The sequence below is a fragment of the Apaloderma vittatum genome, unplaced genomic scaffold, assembly GCF_000703405.1.
Source record: "Apaloderma vittatum isolate BGI_N311 unplaced genomic scaffold, ASM70340v1 scaffold13180, whole genome shotgun sequence".
Taxonomy (NCBI): domain Eukaryota; kingdom Metazoa; phylum Chordata; class Aves; order Trogoniformes; family Trogonidae; genus Apaloderma; species Apaloderma vittatum.
Window position 1 is genome coordinate 5,258 of NW_009695087.1, and position 18,204 is coordinate 23,461.

General features: G+C 38.5%; 1 protein-coding gene across 1 annotated transcript in view; it reads left to right on the plus strand.

Moving 5' to 3' along the window:
• Window positions 1–3,534: 3,534 nt before the first annotated feature.
• GABRR3 (gamma-aminobutyric acid (GABA) A receptor, rho 3) overlaps window positions 3,535–18,204 on the plus strand; it is a 31,996-nt gene continuing 17,326 nt past the window's right edge. The window contains exons 1-2 of the mRNA XM_009869944.1: window positions 3,535–3,662; window positions 11,478–11,590. Of these exons, the coding sequence (XP_009868246.1) occupies window positions 3,535–3,662; window positions 11,478–11,590 (241 nt within the window). The remainder of the gene's footprint in view (window positions 3,663–11,477; window positions 11,591–18,204) is intronic.

The following is an 18,204-nucleotide window of genomic DNA, read 5'->3' on the forward strand; positions in this document are numbered from 1 at the left end:
AGAGGGATATGTAGTTTCAGACTGTAATTACCTGAAACTGTTTTATTTTTCTCAGGCATTTCAGAAGGCATTATTTGTTGATACTAGGTGGTGTATTTACCTTTGTTTATTTTTTTTACTTGGTTGTGAACGGTTCCAATGAGCTTACTCAGTGTTACTGTGAACTAGGTTTTGTCCTTGAAAGATAAGCATTATGAACTTTTCATGGGCTACAGAGAAAGGTAAATTTTAAAGAAATATTTTAATGATAGCAAAGAGACAGTGTTCTGTGTTTAAACACATGGACTTATCAATGACTTGTCCAATGCAAGCAAAGCATATCATCTTGTCTTTATTCTTCTGCAAAGATGGATCTTTTTAGAATTTATTGCTGACAAATGCATTGGAGATTAACCTGGGTTCTTAATGGTAGTTTGTAATGATAATATTATCTGTCCTGTGTAATGCTCTCTTACTCAGAGGAAATGAAAACAACTCTAGTATGAAGAAATCTTGTTGCTGTGGGTGACATCTAGTTGCTCTCACTGATATTACACACCCGTTAATAGAAGTGTTCACCGTTTCCCTCTGCAGGAGTCCCTCCTGAAGACTTGGTGTGTGCAGGCTGGACAGATAGTCTCTGAAAATATGCCATAGCCAAGGGCAGAGGGGTAGTGCTTTGATTTTCAGTGTGCTTAAGCAAGGCCCTTCAAGATAGTATTTAGTGTTATGACATCAACAGAGTGAAGGTAGTGGAATATGTCAGTGTATCCAGCCTGGTTTGTTTTTTTTTTTCCACTTAAGCTGATTTTATTAGGGACAGTCAAAGGCACATTGAGCATCTTTTGGAAATCCTCCACGAAGCAGTGTTTTCAGCACCACAGCTTAATGGTAAAGTTCTTGCTACAGCCAGGAATAATAAAACAGTGAGGGTGCTGATAGCTGAATGAAAACAACATCTAATGGCTTCTTCCTATGTTAAAGACACCCCTCTTGGCTGACGTACCTTCTAGTGGGAGGGATATCCATATGCAGCTTGGCCAGGGGCATGCCAGTCATTCTTCAAAGCCAACTTGGTTGGTCTTTGCCATATCCCTGGAGCAGGGCTACTAAGCACTCCCTTTTCCAGCTGGCAAAAAAATACACAAAACAATTTTTACTCATTTATTTTTAATGGACTTTTTTGATGTCCTTGAGGTCAGCACACAACGTCACTGCATCTGAGCATTAGCATGATATGATCTAACCTCAGGTTCGCTTCAGAGCTCTTGGTGGATAACCTCAGCACCCAGAACATCCATCCTCTCCTTCCCCATTCCACTAAGCTCCTGCTTAGTGAGGATAACAGCCATCAGTTTCAGCTAAGGGTGATATTAATGCCTAAAATTTGACTTTCCCAGAGTCTCTGAAAACAATGTGAATGATTGCTATTGGCAGAGACAACAGTATATACATGTTGTTCCTTTGTAGTTAAGGAAAATGTTGGAAATGAGACAATACTGATAAATGTGCAGGTAGCTGAAGATGCAGCAGTGTGATAACACATTTACCACGCGGCCTGGAGTGTAGTTAGCTTTTTACTGATTTGCTACTGTTGCTGCTACCTGTGGACCTGTGCTTTGATGGGGAAGAGGAGGATCCAAAGGCTCTTGGGTCTTTTCTTAGATGTAATTTAATCAGGTGTGCTGATACTTCGGTATATGTAGGCTGGATGAGACTAGACAACCTAAGCAGACTGGCTCAGGAACAAGTAGTATGTCTACCTGGAATAAGTTCTCATTAGAGTTATTGTTTATTTTCCCTTTTCCACCCAACTGATAGTGCAAATTAATGGAAGCTGTTAAAGGTCTTATTAACTACAGCTTTTTTTACTTTCTCCAGAAACTCCACCCTGCAAATACACCAGACCTGCTGGAAGCACTGTCTGAGTATCCCTGGGTCAGGCTACAAATGATCTTCCGTAAGTTTGCTAAACAGGAAAGGATTAAACTATGCACAGTGCAGAATGAGATAGGTAATAGGGTTGAAAGCCTAGGCCACAAAATTCAGTCTAACACTGTTGAAGTTTGATGCATGGTTGGGAAAGGATTTTGTAATTTCTTTTTTTTTTTGAGTTACAGGTGGATAGCTATTCAACTCCAAATGTAAAAAAGCAGTGAGAATTAGCTGTCCTTTGGTAACCTTCACTTGGAAATCATTTGAACGTGAGGATTATTTCTTAGCCCAAATGAAGTTAGCTGGGAATCTCAGGGAACTTCTCAGGAAGCAGATGTCCACATCATGGAGTTATTATCCCATTGTACTTGGGTGTTATCAGTCTCAGGAGACAGTGTTGGATTTGTTTTCATTCCTCTGTTTGTTTGTCTTACTTAGGTAAAAGCCTACTGCTTGGGAGACCTGAATTACTTCTACATTTCTCAGATAGGAGTAGAGTATTTCCACTCCTCTAACTTTCAATCTCATATCTCTAATTTCCTAAATAAAGAAAAATAAATGTGCTGTCCATCTTGGTAATTACTGAACTTGCTGATGACTTGAAAAGGATATATTTGACTGTGTCAGCTAAGAAGGTATACCTAGTGTGGCCTAGTTTAAGCCCACAAGAAATCTTATCACTTTTCATAAGAGAAGCAGGCACGCTCAAGTTATTGCTTATGCAACATTTTGTTAATAAAAGGTTTTGCAATTCAATCTGCTATTGAACAGGCAGAGTAGCATGTAATAAAGATAAAATTAGGGGTGGTGGAAGGATACTGGATCTTAAACATGCACATACCTTGTAAATGAAATAGCTGCAGAGCTTAGAAAAAGAAGAAAGGAAAAAAAAAGATTGTTGATATTTTCAAATGTTATTGGGGAATATTGAAACAAGACTTCATTTTTAGTTTGTGCTTGTTCCATTATACCGTGCTGCCCCAAAGTCATTCTGTATCTACATACGAAACGCTCACTACTGCAGATTATAGAAACAGAAATGATGTTAATGATTGGAAAGACAATACAATATAGCCAGTTAATGAAAGAGCTCGATCCGTATAGAGAATTATTTTGAGCAGACACACACATATATAGAAGCAAGATTAATTTAGAGGCCTTTGTCATTAAAGCAGATTTTTGTATGTTTTTTTGTGGGATTTAAGGGGGATTAAATGTTTGACATCACTTTGCCTGCACAGGCTATGTGGAAGAGGTTACTGAGCGGGTGATGGAGCATTCAAATATGCGTCTACGCTGAAAGAGTGGAAGCAATGGATGAGACTGCAGCGTGGACAAAGAAATTGCTGTACCTACTACATTTCTAAAAGGAAGGTGCTTCTGGTTGGACAGCAGATGCTGCAGGGATGTAGAGCTGAAGGAATTTTTATGATTTGCCAAAATATGATGGGAACTTGGTGAGGACATCAGAACTGTGATGCCCCTGTCTTCGGTCTTCAGTGATGCCTTGCTTCATGTGCATCCTTTGTATGCTATGCTGTTTCTAAACAGTAAAAACACTAAAAATAAAAAGCCAGCAAGGTGGATTTGCTGATCAGGTGCATTTCTCTTTGGGAAGAGATGGTCCTGGTCATGAACCTTCTGTTCCTCACCTGCCTGTGGCCAACAGCAGTGCTACACAGTTCTCAAAGTCAGCATCACCGTCTTCATCATCGGCAACAACTCTCATTCTTAAGAAAGCATAACAGGTAAGCAATATACTCTCTCTACCTGTGTTTGTCTGATAACTTTACACTGTCAGCAACTTCTCGATGCACCCTTTTTGTTCACTGTTTTGTTTTGTTTTGCCAGTTTCTGGATTTGTAGTATGTATAGTATTCATAGGGTGTTCCCAAAACAGAAATGGTGAATTATTCATTTCAGATTGTGATTTCATGAATACTTCATGTGTATATAAGTATGTACACACTCTCACTCCCACACAGTGCTTTTAGCTTGTGTGATTGTGTGATACTATTACGATGTACCAAGTATACTTGCCTTCTCACTCACATTACAAGAAGCAAAAATGCTTTCCAAAGTTCTATGCCAATGTTATAAAATGACTTCCATTACTTAAACAGCAGAGTAGCTACACTGTCAAGATACAGAGGACATTTTATGGCATTAAATGAGATAAATCGTTCCTTATTTATAGTGATGACATGGTTCCCTTTCTGGAATATACTTCTACTTTTGGACATTGAAGATCGTCTCTGTTCTTAGTATTTCTAACAAAGTACCTGGTTTAATAATGGTACAAAAGTTTTTACGTGTAAGTTTCTGTGCAGAGTGTTAGTGCTTCTTCTCACAAATGCAATTTCACATCTGCTATGTGAGATCTCTGAATGTTTTTCTAGGTTAATCTAATGGTATGCAAACACGCCATTGAGTGCCAGTGATAATCTAAGCAAAATCTCTTTGTTGGGAAGTAGGAGAAATTGTAATAAGTGGCTCCATTTAAGGAAGGAGAAGGGACACAACCGTTACATTTTTCTATATGCTTGACCCCTATTAAGAAAAACAGGGAAGCTCATAGTTTATTCATACAACATCATATACTAAGGAAAAGTAACATAAATGGACTCTGATGTGTTTAAGCTCTTTACTCAAGTTAAATGCTTTGTAGCAGGTTGTCATGGTTTAACCCCAGCTGGCAACTAAGCACCACGCTCACTCTCTCACTCCTCCTCCCACAGTAGGATGGGGAGGAGAATCAGAAAAAAACCAAAGTAAAACTCATGGGCTTAGAACAGTTTAATAGCTAAAATAAAATATTATAACAATAATATTAATAATAATATTAACAAAAATGAATATAACAAAAAGAGAGAGAGAAGTGAAACGCAAGGAAAAACAAGTTAATGCACAACGCAGTTGCTTACGACCCGCTGACTGATTCCCAGACAGTTCCTGAGCAGTGATTGGCTGCTCCCAGCCAATTCCACCAGTTTATATACTGAGTATGACATTTTATGTTATGGAATATCCCTTTGGCTAGTTCGGGTCAGCTGTCCTGGCCATGCTCCCTCCCAGCTTCTTGTGCTCCTGCTTGCTGGTAAAGCATGGGAAACTGAAAAATCCTGAACTTCAGATAAGTGCTACCAGGCAACAACTAAAACATCGGTGTGTTATCAACATTATTCTCACTCTAAATCCAAACTACAGCACTGTACCAGCTGCGAGGAAGAAAATTACCCCAGCCAAAACCAGGGCACAGGTGTACAGTTGTTTACCTTCTGTATCACTTCTTATGTGAAAATCCAGCAGTGACATATCTCTGAATCCCTACATGTTTTGATAAAGTCATATATGAGCAATACAAGACAACAGAACTTACCCCAGTAACACAAAGGAGGTGCCTGGAGATGCTATATCACACAGTATTTCTGGATTTGAGTTCAAGATCGTAGGTTCAAGTCTGGTCTAAGCCAAAAGCTTATGAAAACAATGGCTATTCAGCAGACTGTTTCAAACTCACTGACAGTTTTGGAGTGAGTGCTCATGTGTGATTATTTGTAATAACAAAATAAAATAAACAGAACTAGTTCTAATATCAACATAAGGTCAAATCGGGTCTTTTGTTCGTCTGAGGAAGCAGTTAAGAATTGAATGGAAGCAGAATAAAATACGTTCTTATTGCTATAGTGGTAAGGAAGGTCTGTCTTAAGCTCGGCTGATACACTTCTGTCAGATGTAAAAGAGAAGCATGTGTTACTGTTGTTTGCATCCATCCTGTTCTGCATTAGCAGAGAGAAACTGCTCCATCGCTGAAAAAAATAACAAAGCAGGAGAGAAGCCTAGCAGCATATTTTGTGTCATCCTACTGGACATCCTTTGCTGACCTCTTGCCACGGGACAGCAGCACGGTGTCCTCTCTGTCGTCACAGATCTTTACTGACAAATACAAATGGATCCATATGACAATCCTGTGAGACAGGCTGAAATGTGTTACCAGAAGGGAAGAATAGGAATAAAGAGGAATGCCAGGTGATGCTGATTGGTGTAGCAGTTTTCTATACACAAGGCAATGCTTTGGCCTTCCATGTCTTTATTTCCAAGGTCCTAGTGATTTGGAACTTGTAAGAAGACTGCAGAATCAGAGTCCCAGAAGATCCCAAGGCTTAACAGCTGCAAATCAGCTTTTCTGTGGAAAAGATCCAAATACTTTTAATTTCTCTTTATTTGATTCTTTGGTTTTGTTCTAAAGGCAGCATTATCCTCCTGTACATTGCAGCAGGGTCTGACTTTCCACCAGCCTCTCTTTCTTTCTGGGGAAAAACCTTTCAGGCAGCACTAGGGTTATTAGGGACACAGCTGACAGATGGCCTTGGTTAAATGGGTGGCCTTTTAAAAAGAATCCCATGTGAAAATGTTACTTAACCTACAAGTTCCACTGTTTTAATAGAGTAACCCAATTCTCCCTCCAAAGCTATTTGTCTGCATTCTCTTGTAAAGAAGATTTTAAAGCATTAACCAGAAGTACATGAGAAAGAGATTATTTTCATGGTCCATTTCCTACAGCAAAGAACAAAACATTCGACTGTCAAAATACTAGGCTTTTTGACAGTACATGTTGTTGATGTTACTGAACAGTTAGAAATGCATTTTTATGTGAATGAGTGAGTGATTGTTACATTTATTTAGCCTTCAAGATTGATAAATGCATTAAAATATCTAAGAGACCCCACTGCTATATTAACTCCACAGACTCTTCTGGGAATAAGATTTCTGTAACTTCTGTCTTTTGGTTACCTTTGATTTAGTAGTAGCTAGACTATCTTTGGAACATAGCAGTGGAAAGAAGCTTATGGCCATTAAATCTAGAGTATACTTTTTTGTTAGAGTGTCTTTCATAGTATTCCTTTCATAAACTTACCAAGTTTCATTTTGAATATGATTACTTTTTTTTTCCCCCTACTACCCCCATAGTGCAGCAATAAAGGAAGTGAGGTGTCATGGATACTAAATAGTGTAACTGAAACCAAAACCTTTCCTAACTATCCTTCCTAAGACATGAGTTTCAGATTTTTCAAAATCTGTCATGATGAGGATGGTGCTGAAAATGTGTTTATATCTTCCTGAATACCCAGAGGTGCTTCAGCTTTCCTCCAGTCTCCTGCAAGAACTTTTACCATATTATTAGTTATGCAAGGCATTAAAACAGAAGAACAGCCATGCAGAATCTTACCAAAGGTCTGTGTACTGTAGCAATGTGTTTCCAACAAGGGCTGTAAGCGCAAGTTTGGAAGAATAAGGACAGGGCAGACAAATAAGATATTTTCCCCTAATACTCCCACCCATACGCAATCACCAGATTTCCTTCGTTCCTGCATTGGATGTGATTTCTGCAGATTTAGTGACCTTCAGTGGATTTCTTTTCCTTTAACTTGTCTGATTCCTCCTTGAAGCAGCAGAAACTTTTGATAACCTGGTAAGCTAAAGACAATCAGATGGGATACTAACCATACTGATGCCATTATGTGGTTAAATGCTTTAACCAAAACCAATCCAAGTACCCTCGAGCAGACCTTTGGCATTTCATTTGCTATTAAGTATTCAAGGTTAGATAGGAGCAGCTAAATTTGTCTTTAAAAGCCTGCCACATATTTGTCCTTTGTTAAAGAATCCTTAATGAGTTGCTTTGGTTTTGTTGGTAGTGACTAACTGCTCTTCGAGAGCTCTGTCAGATACCAAGGCATTGAGCCATGAGTCCATATAACAGTATTGGTTAGTGAAGTGTGCAAAGAGTCTATCACACTGTTTTTTCAACTATTAACTTCCTATAGAATTACCAGCAGGTGTGTATTCCCTATGTGGTCTGAAACATTTCAAGTGCTTTTTATGTTCTCTGTTGGAATTCAATTATAGATTGCCATACTATTTGCATAATGTAAAATGTTGTCTGGAATGCAGCAGTGGAAAGCAGAGCTAACTGGAAGTAATAGTTTCTTGAGCACAGGCCTCACTGAGACCAGCAAACGTGTATTTATCATTGCCCAGATCTATGCCAATACCAAGGTATTTGACAGAGTTCCTTTTATTACTAGTACTCCAGGTAGGTAAAGAGAGATTTCCTTTCCTTAGGTGCATGTATCTACTTATACATGTATCTCATGATGATGTCACAAAAATTTCTTCACCAAAAATACTGTTAAGCACTGGAACAAGCTGCCTAGGGAGGTGCTGGAGTTGTCATTCCTGGGAGTATTTAAAAGAGGTAAATGGAATGCTTAGGGACATGGTTTAGTGGTGGACCTGCTAGGTTAGCATTTGGACTCGATCTTAAAGGTGTTTTCTAACCTAAACAATTCCATGATGCTGCGATTCTGTGTTGGCTTTTCCTTTCATACACTTGACATCTGCCATACAATGAATGTGCTGAATGACTGCGTTTAGACTCCTAGGTTACGAGGCACTGCACAAAGTGTGATGAAGAAACGAGGGTGCCAGGCCACAATCTGTATCTTTGCTGAGCTTCCATGAGAATATCTTGAAAGAAAGTCTATCTTGGATGATCTTGGGAAGCTTTTCTGAGACCTAGGCTAGTTAGATGTGTCTCTTCTACTTTTAATAGAATTGGTGCCATGGGAAGGAGCACTCAGGAAAACATCTGCTGATGATTTCACAATGCTGTAGGGCTGATCAATGATTATAAACAGGTCTAGGATTTCTTGGGAGTAAATACGTACATGTGACTTCCTTTGAATCATCAGTTAAATAACTGTAATGCTGCAGTGAGGACAATTTAATACTCTCTTAGGCAGGGAGCAACATCTGGAGTCCAAATGCTGATGTTAAAAGAATATCTGCTGGAGAACACTTCTTAGGCTTGAGTGGGAAAAGCAGTCAAGAAGGAGAAAAATGTGAAGCAGAAGTGTATTATTTTAGAAATTTTTAAAGAATTTTTCTAAGTTCTAGTACCTTTACACAAACAATGTTACCAGTGTCCATGAAAATAATTCCAAGTGTCCTAAGAATATATCTCTGCATGTAAGGCTGTTTTCCTTTAGAATAAAAAATACATGCTGCCCAAGGATGGTGTTGAAGATGTAGCATGTTAGTAATGAAAGGGCTATTCTGACCTCTGCAGATGTTGTGTAGCTTGAACGACCACTTCTGATAGCATCTAGAAATAATTACAGATACTCCACCAAAGTGGCACAAAAGATGAATTTCATATAGGCAGCATTTCTGTGGGTTTTTTTCTTTTTTGTCCTCCTCCAGGAAAACAGAAAGAATATAAAAATCCCATATAATCTTTTCTCAGTGGCTTATTAAGAAAAAAACACATGCCCTGATAGCTTATGCCTCTTGTGATTACGGAAAGTCTTCTTCAGTCACATACTTGCCTCTAGTAAGAAGTTGTAATAGATGTATCATAGATTTAGCCTGCTTCTTCCAGTGAAATCATTAGAGCATCAGGCAGGTATTTTCCCTGGCACATCAAATAACCTACTGGTTCCAAACTGTATTAGCTGTGCCACGGCATTCAGAACATAACACATCATTTTCTCTTAAACTAATTCCCAAGCAGCAGAATATCCTCACATACCTATTGCAGAGTATTGCAGGTGTTCAGTTCTACTGGCCATTCTAAGTTTATACAGGCTTGCTCTGTGGTGATTTTAATTCTCTGGAGCATGAAGTTTCATTTTAGCATCCATATCATTTTCATACCTAGAATACTAAAGTCTGTATTTGAAATGCCTGATGGGCATTCTGATTTCCCTGATCATTTGGTTCAAGCAACACAATCAGAGACATTCAAGAACACCAGGGTATATGATTTTGTTCAAGCCCAAGGGTTCTGAATAGCCCAGCAGCCATCTTAGCGTTTCTGTAACAAAATTTTTTTAAAAGTAGTATCTTGGGCTTTGTTATTAAGAAAAAAGAGGGGGAAGGAGAAAAAATAAGTAAATACAGGCACATACCTTATCCTAAGGTATTCCATACTTTGTCTTAAGCAGTGTTTGACTACAGGGCAAATCTTCAGAACAGATTTATGTCATTCAGTCTAAAGTAATAATTACGAGTTGCTGGCAGCAAAGTCCCAGAGAATCACAGGAAGCATGAAAGAAATTGTGTCTAGGGAGAGTCCCTTGCCTGTGGCAAAACAGCTGTATTTAAGTAGTTTCTACAGGTGAAAGGAGTCTCAAAACCTGCTCGAGCAATATATTCCCATGTTTCACTATTCTCACCATGAGAAAGGTGTTCCTACTGTGTACCATGGATCTCCCTTGTTGCCGCTACTTATCCTACCGGGGAGTGGACATGGAGCAAAGGGCCCTGTAAAAGCTCATGATATATTTTGAAGACTGTGATGTGTTCACTCAGTCTTCTTCCTCTGAATTAAACCACGCAGGTTCTTACAATCTTCCCATGCCTAGGCATAATTCTGCAGCTAAGCTATGGCTAGTTCTGTTATTACTTGGGGCCAGCCGCTTGAAGCAGGACATGCAGCAGGGAGTGGAAACTTGAGGAGACAGCGTGGCATTTTCCTTATAGCAGAACCAGATTATTTCTAAAGCCTGTGTTCCCTAGCTGCCAGATCTTGTCCGTGTTTCAACCCAATACCTTTCTGACATAGGCATGTACAAGACTCCTCTGCGGTCTGTGCCATTGTTTCTGTTTATGGGAAAAATGGAAAAGGTGTCTGCATTGGGATGGGCATCTGCTCCTCATTTTAAATGCAGGCCCAGCACATGAGATTTCCATCTGGAGAGTGCAAGTCCATTCCTAGGCATGAGAATTTCCCAGTGGAGTTGAGATGTTGTGCAGTACATTCTGTGAAGGGAAAAAAGTCAGCAACAGTCACCAGAAAGAAATACATAATTCTTCGCGTCCTACTTAGAGCACAGGTTCATCTCTGTTGCCTTGGTGCTATGCAGAGGCTCACTCATGTGTGGCATGGGGAATAGTACAGAGACAGGACTCTTGATGCAAAGAAAGGCTGCATGTCTGAGCAGCAAATAAGAGGATGAGCTAATGAGTGACTTGGCTAATTCTGAGTGATGTTTAATTTGATCTGAAAAAACAAGTCCTTGCATCCAGGACTTCTGAAAAATTATTGAACTCATTTGATCTCCTAGGTTAAAAAAAAAAGTTTTATAATAAAAAGTATAATTGTCTCTGTAATATGGATAACATATAAAGTGGTTTAAAACTACGAGTAGGTGCTGTTATTTCCAAGTCTAAGTTGCAAGTAGTTATATGAATAATAATTTTTTTTTTTAAAACAACTATAATCTCTGAAGTAATGATAGATACAATCTCTGAGGGGAATGGAAGAAGAGATAGATGTTCTTCCTGGGACTTCTTGTATATAATTGGTGTTCCTCCTGGACATGGGCACACTCATACCTCATTTCCCTACCCTTCTCCAACTTTATTAGCACACTTGTTTCCCATATCACACCAGATTTAACCATCCAGTATTCTTGCATCCCTGTTTCATTTACCTAGCACTCTGAATGTCAGGCAGCAAAAAAAAAAAAAAAATTCTTACTTTTTTTTTTTAACAGCAAACGAGAGATTAAAATGAGGAAACTTGACAGCACAAAAGTACGGCCACTTAAATCTGAGCAGCTTCTTCGCATAGAGGACCATGACTTTGCATTGAGACCTGGATTTGGAGGTAAGCAACATATGCCTACACTGTGCTGGTTAATAGGTTATCCTCTCTATGAAAGTTTACTTAAACTCTGTCTGGTGGTGTCACTTAAAGTTGAATGACAGATTTAATTGCAGCTCACCTCTTTTGTTGTACTCAGGAAATAAAGAAGGCTTTCAGAAATACTTGATGGCAAGAGACTTTTTTGTAATTAGCTTATCAATAGGAGAAACTGTTCAAATTGTCTCCTTTTCAGAACTAATTAAAAATACCATTAGAATAAGATTCCTTGAGAACAGTTATTAAGGTATCGCTGTAAACTACGTAGGCTAGTAGCAATTAGCAAATTATTTAGTCATCAAATTTGTTTTGAGAGATTGATATGAACCATTATTTCCTAAATCTGTTTGCTCTGTACAAAATAACAACAACTACCCACAGGCCTTCAGCTTATTACCATATTGCTTCTGTGTTGTTGGGCACTATAATGATTATTTTTTCATTTAACTAAATTGCATGTGGATAAAAGGAGTATTCAATGGAAATGTTCACAGTTTGAATTCAATTTTGACTCTCCTTCATAAAAGGTAAAATGAGAAAGCTGCCCCACTAATAAGCTTTGTCTGAGCCTTTGCGTCACTAGTTCCATGTTCATGAGTCATGAAAATAGACTGAACTGCTGTGGATTATGAAGCCAAAATAAAGTATATGAGGACCAATAATCAGCTGTGTAAACGAACATAAATCTGGGAGGCTATCTGAAGCCTGTAGAGTTATTCATGTTGACATCAGCTTCTACGACCTGGGGCCAGGCAAGCATGCCAGAAGGGAGACCTGGAGTAAGAAGAGCCTCTGAGGATGCACTGGGAAAATGCAAAAGGGTTTCTCATTACCCTAGAAATTCTGTCTTGTCAGAGAGCAAAAGTCTTGCCTGATTAGTTGAGATACATCTCTTTCTTGACAACACAAGTTAGGATTACCTCCTACCTAGTATCTGTTAGTCTGGACATCTTCTGGTTACCACTTACTTTGCTACAAAAGGAATTTAAATTTTTGAGAGTGTCATCTCTGAAAGGAAGTAGCATTTCATGAAAGCAAATAGCAGTGTGGGATGTACTTTATCACTGGATGATCCCAGAAAGCAATACTTATGATGTACATAAAAGCAGCTTTCAGAATATACCCTGTGATCTGGCAGTTGTAATTTTCCACGGGCAGTGAGGATTTTTATATACCCAGCAAATCTGCACCAGGCTTCTCTTCCATGTTCTTCTCTTTTCAGACTAGTGATAGGGCCCATTCAATTCCTACTGAAGCCAGCTGTAGTTTTTCCACTGACTTCATTGTACAGGCCTCTCAGTAAATCACATTGCCGTGGGTATGATTTCAGCTGTACTCTTGTCTTTCAGAAATAGCTTTCAGCAGAAGAGTGCATCAGCTTTGCTTCTCTTCTATCATTCATGTGGCATGGGAGGCACTTTTTTCAGTCACATCCCTTACTTCACACACTTCCAAATTTCCAGAACTCTCTTAATATGTGGAATATTTATGTACGAATCTCTCCAAGACTAAAACATAGATCCATCAACATTATTACAGCACACAGAGAAAAAAGTCTCAGCAAAAGGCATGTCGATCCCAAATTTGCCCTCCATTATTCCTATCTTACCATTGATTTCAGTGATGTTACAGTAGTAAAAAATGGGAGTTTGGGTTTTTTTGTTTGTTTTTAACAAAAGACAGCTTAATAAGGCAGCAGCAGTGAGTTAGTATGCAAATCAGAGGACAAAACTCACCAATTGAAACATGTATCTGAATAACATATCCAGAATTATTGTATGACAGCAGAGACACGGTACGTGTTTCTCTGAAGAATGCTAGTGATTAAGTGTGCAGCAGAAGGAAACTTAACTAGAGGAGAAGGTGAAATTAGACATACCATTGCCACGGCAGTCATAATATAGCCCTGAAACGCATAAAGACTTAAACCACTGTGACTTTATGTATTTAAAGCAGGTGTAATTTGGGGTTTATTTTTATCAAATCTAATGAAGCATTTCAGTACTGTGATTCATGAAGGACTTGTATCTGTCACATGCCACAGTGCATGATTTATTCAGCTCAGCACAATGCATCAGTTTGAGAGTACTGATGGGAGAAAAAAGAACTAGGTCAAAACAACTGGATGAAAAACAAGTATTTAAAAATTATTCTTTACGTTTAGAAGAGGGACAATTTTTTTCCCTCTCCTATACTCCATTGCCATTTTCTGTGGATGTCATGGAGTCGCAAAGACAGATTTGTTAATCTGGCCTCACTGTGAGAAGGTCAATTATTGTTTGCACAGTTTGGGAGGAAAAACAGCTGGAAAATTCATGCTGTTTTGAACCTACTAAAGAACCCTCAGTTCAGGCAACTCTTAAATCTAAATCTGGCTTGTTTGATTGCATTTAGCCCAACATATGCAAAGTAAATGAAGCAAACTACAGGATCCAGAGTTTTTTGTATTTATAATCAAGTAACAAGAAAAATAGAGGGAGCACATGCTGAATTTGATCTGTAAACTAAGCAAACATGCATAGGAAAAAACCTGGGAGAAATAATATAAAACTGTTGGATACTCATGTCACTAGCTGCAGTGTTACTGGAAAAAATTGTGACTTTGCTCATATGACTGGTTACTTTCTCATGAAAGTGTATCATTGCTCTGCGGAGGTAAGAGATTCTTCTTTTGACCAAATGATCACAAGTCTGCTGTCATTTTTGTGAGTATATTTTGGCATTTTTCTGTTGATTGCAATGCCATTCCAGCTGCTCAATCAGAATTTGACTCTCTGACTGTTGATTTAAAAATGTAGTCATGACATTATCCATTTATTAACAGATTAGAGATCAAAGTCTGAGAAGCATACTGTGTCAAGATGAAGCAAAACCAGCAAGCTGTTAGCAATCTGTTTCTACCTTTTTGCTATAGAAATGTTACTTTTTCTGCAGTTCATTATACACTGAGGTTGAGTGAAGCAAACCAATAATTAACTACACCCAAACATTTCTTTAAAAAACCTAAGTCTACATTGTTACATTGCACTTATTCCCTAAGCCAGACTCTTGGGTTGTTGGGTAAGGGGGGTTGGAAGGGCTGTTTTATTTCCTTTCCTGCATTTTTTTTTGTTTGGGTTTGTTGTTGTTGTTGTTGCCTTCTATGTAATAACATGGTCCTCTTTGGTTGGGAAGTCTCCAGAAGGTGAACCCCTGCTGATGCAAACGATGTGAACCAGCATAGTGATTTGAGCAATACCAGTAGACACTGGACTAGGAGGACCAGTAGATATTGGACTAGGAGCATAGGTTTTTCCTTTGCTCGAACAGCTTTGCCAGCTGCATCAGTGAACATTGTGGGAATTATGTTTAGTACCTGCTGCTTCCAGAAGCAGTGATACAGGCCAGGAGATGAGTATGTGAGGGATCCTGCAGTGGTATAATAATGCTTGCCAGTTCTGCTAAGGCTATCTGTCTGCATAGGTCCTACCAAAGGAAACTAAAGACTGTCATAGACTCAGAGTCAGATCTTTTCATGACTTAACATATCTTCATATTATTGTGGTCTGAAGTACTTCAACTAACTGTTTTTCAGTAACTTGTAATCTGTGAGAGAACAGCTTAAGTTTGGAGTGGAGAAAAAGTAAGGAATTAAATTATGTGATTATGTTGCCAGCATTTTTTGGAATGGTTGTCCCCATGTTTTAAACTCAGTGACAAAGGTTGGGCACAGGTCAATATCAGACAATGAACAGAAACTTCTAACAGCTCAGATCTGAGTGCTATGACCCAGGCTGCCTTAGCCGCCGAAACCGTGTATGTTGAGAGAAGCATTAAAGCAAAACCTTAGAAATGCTTTTGTTACTTTCTTTTAAACTATACATCTATTTATTTATATTCTATTATTTTCTGATCTTTTTTTTTTCAAAATACTGGCAGAAATTGTTGGTGTGAACTCTTGGTTTCCCAAATTCTGTCTCCACTTACTAAAAATTAACATTGCCATTAAAAAAATCATAGACTAATATATAGAGGAGGTCATTCTTTAGTCTCCAGTGCCTTGGTTTTCCTGACAATAAAACCGTACCACGCACTATGAAATATTTTGCAATTTAAAGATTATGGAACCACATGATCGTTGTCACTCTGTACATGCAAGTTCTCACTGTGAGCATATATATGTATTGAAGTATGACAACTTCATTTTTCTTTTACATTTTGTCTTAAGGACCTGTCATTTCCTATGCTAATGATGTGCTAGTTAAAGAAATTTTAAAATTGGGTATCTCTGCTTTGCCAATGAATATAGAGGATAATAACATCAGCAAGTATGAGAAATGGTGAAAAAGTATTTAGTAGCATTTAGCTGGTCAAGAGATAATAGTTTTTCTAGGCAATTTACATCCCAATCTGCAATTAAGCATAGTCTTAATTCCAAATTTTCAGAGGATCAGAAATCCCATTATCTCACTGCCACTTATATTTCCTCCCTCCTCAAGCTAAATTAGTAACATCTAAATTCACCTCAGGGTAAAAGCTGGGCAAAAGGAAAGAAAATGGGACCTGGCAAGTGTTCAAACAATGCTGCAATTCTAATAACTCTTTGTTACCAAGTGGTTTTCTTTCCTGTACCACAGCCCTTCCTGAAAGTTCAGAAAAATCTTCTCACTGTGGTAGAGAAGATTTACTCTGATGAAAGTGGAATGGCTTTTTCTCATGTGTTATTGGAAGGAATGGCCAGGATCCATAACAGGAGTGAAACATTTTGGCAATTTGCACGACCTCTAATAGACCCCTTCTCCTGTATTTTTTTCTCTTACATTGCTAATTCTTCCATTATGATGTTTGGCTACTGAGAATACCAGTCTACCGTAATTTCTCACATAAATAAGAAAGAAACAAAACAGTAACAAGAAGAAATAAGGTTGTCAGTAATTCTTCTATTTCGGTCATTGCCAGAGGAAAATAAATACGTAGCTTCACTTCCCTGGGGCTTGTCTGTAGTTCTATGTGGTTTTCTTCCTCCACAAGCCCACAAGCCTTTTGTAGAAGGAACTACTTCTATAGGCCTTAATCCTTCCCTGGTCTCTGACTCCTACTGGGAGCTTTCTGTAGACCTAGCTTTTTTTTTTCAGCACATACCATTACAAAGCCAGCTGGGATACAGTGGCTCTTTTTTCTAAATTCATCATCTATCTTGTGGAATTTGAGGTGTTTAAAGGTCTGACTCTTACAAAAATACTACAGAATTCATTAAACCAATCATTGTTACTGTAGAAATTTATCTTAAAATGTTAAAAAGGGTATCTTTTTATGTAATATTCCTTCTAGAAAGGTTACAGAGTTTGCCTGCCATACTGTCTACCCCCAAAAATGCTATGCATCAAGCAATTCTTTTGCTATGTTTAAACCTTTAAAATTAAAGACTGGAAATGGCTGGTGTGAAGGTAAACCGACCTGAAAACAACTGTTTTTTCTGCTGAGGAGTAATTACCTCGAAAATCTGTGGAGCCTCCATTGTGAAAATCACTAATCCTTTTAAAATAATGATTGGTAGCAATGTTACAGAAGCAACAGAGGCTGCTCAGTTTAATAAAAAAATCCTCTCAGCTATCCCCAGTTTTGTCAAACTGGGAAGTAAAAAACACAGCTTTGCTCGTTACTTTTTTTTCCAAGTGAATTTGATGTTGTTGCCTGATGCTCAGCCAGACATTGAAATTCTCAGTACGCTAGGGAGAAAGCTGTGGCGCAGACATAGATGTAGACAAACTATTCTGACTGGTTTGGGATCCTTTCCAATGCTTACTGAAATGCTGTTTTTTAGAAACATCCAATCATATAGTTCTCAGCAACCTGTTGCCAATAGTTCAATTACTACTTTTTCTAGTGGAGTGGTTTTTAATCACAGAAAGAAACGTTCCCAGAAAACTACAAAGCTCAGAAGGCCAGTATGTATCTTATGGCAGGGGGTGTTAGCCACAGCAGTGTGAAAATGCTTCAGATTAGAAAAGTGAACAGCATACTGAAGTAACCGGGGCTGCATATAAGTGCAGTGTTTAGAATCTTTTTTGATCTATTTACATTTGTTGCCAAAGTAGAGTCAGACTAGGAAGAAAATATTTGCAGCTGCTGTGATCTCTCAATAACAGGTCAGGGCTGGGGTTAGGGGATGTGGTTTAATGATTGTCTGTGCTGAATGCTAGACTGAATAGTACTTTCTCATTAAGCAACGTAAGTGCAGTCTTTGGCCTTCCCCCAGATAGACAACAGGAATCTCTTTTTTAAGGAGTTTGTCTCACAGTTCTAGCATTTCTACCTAATCAGGAACAGACTTCATTTTAACAGTTTCCTTTTTATTCTCTTTAGAATTGTATTTCTCCTGGCCGTAGCATCTAAACTCTTTTATGCTAACTTGGCTTTATAACAGTTCCCAACATAGTGCCCTTTCAGAGAGTTGAGTGTGCCTGTGTGTATTTATATATAACTGGCACTTAAGTTTGTGTGCACATAACCATGGAAGTATAGAATGTTAGGAGTTGGAAGGGACCTTTAGAGGTCATCTAGTCCAACACCCCTGCCAGAGCAGGATCCCCTAGGGC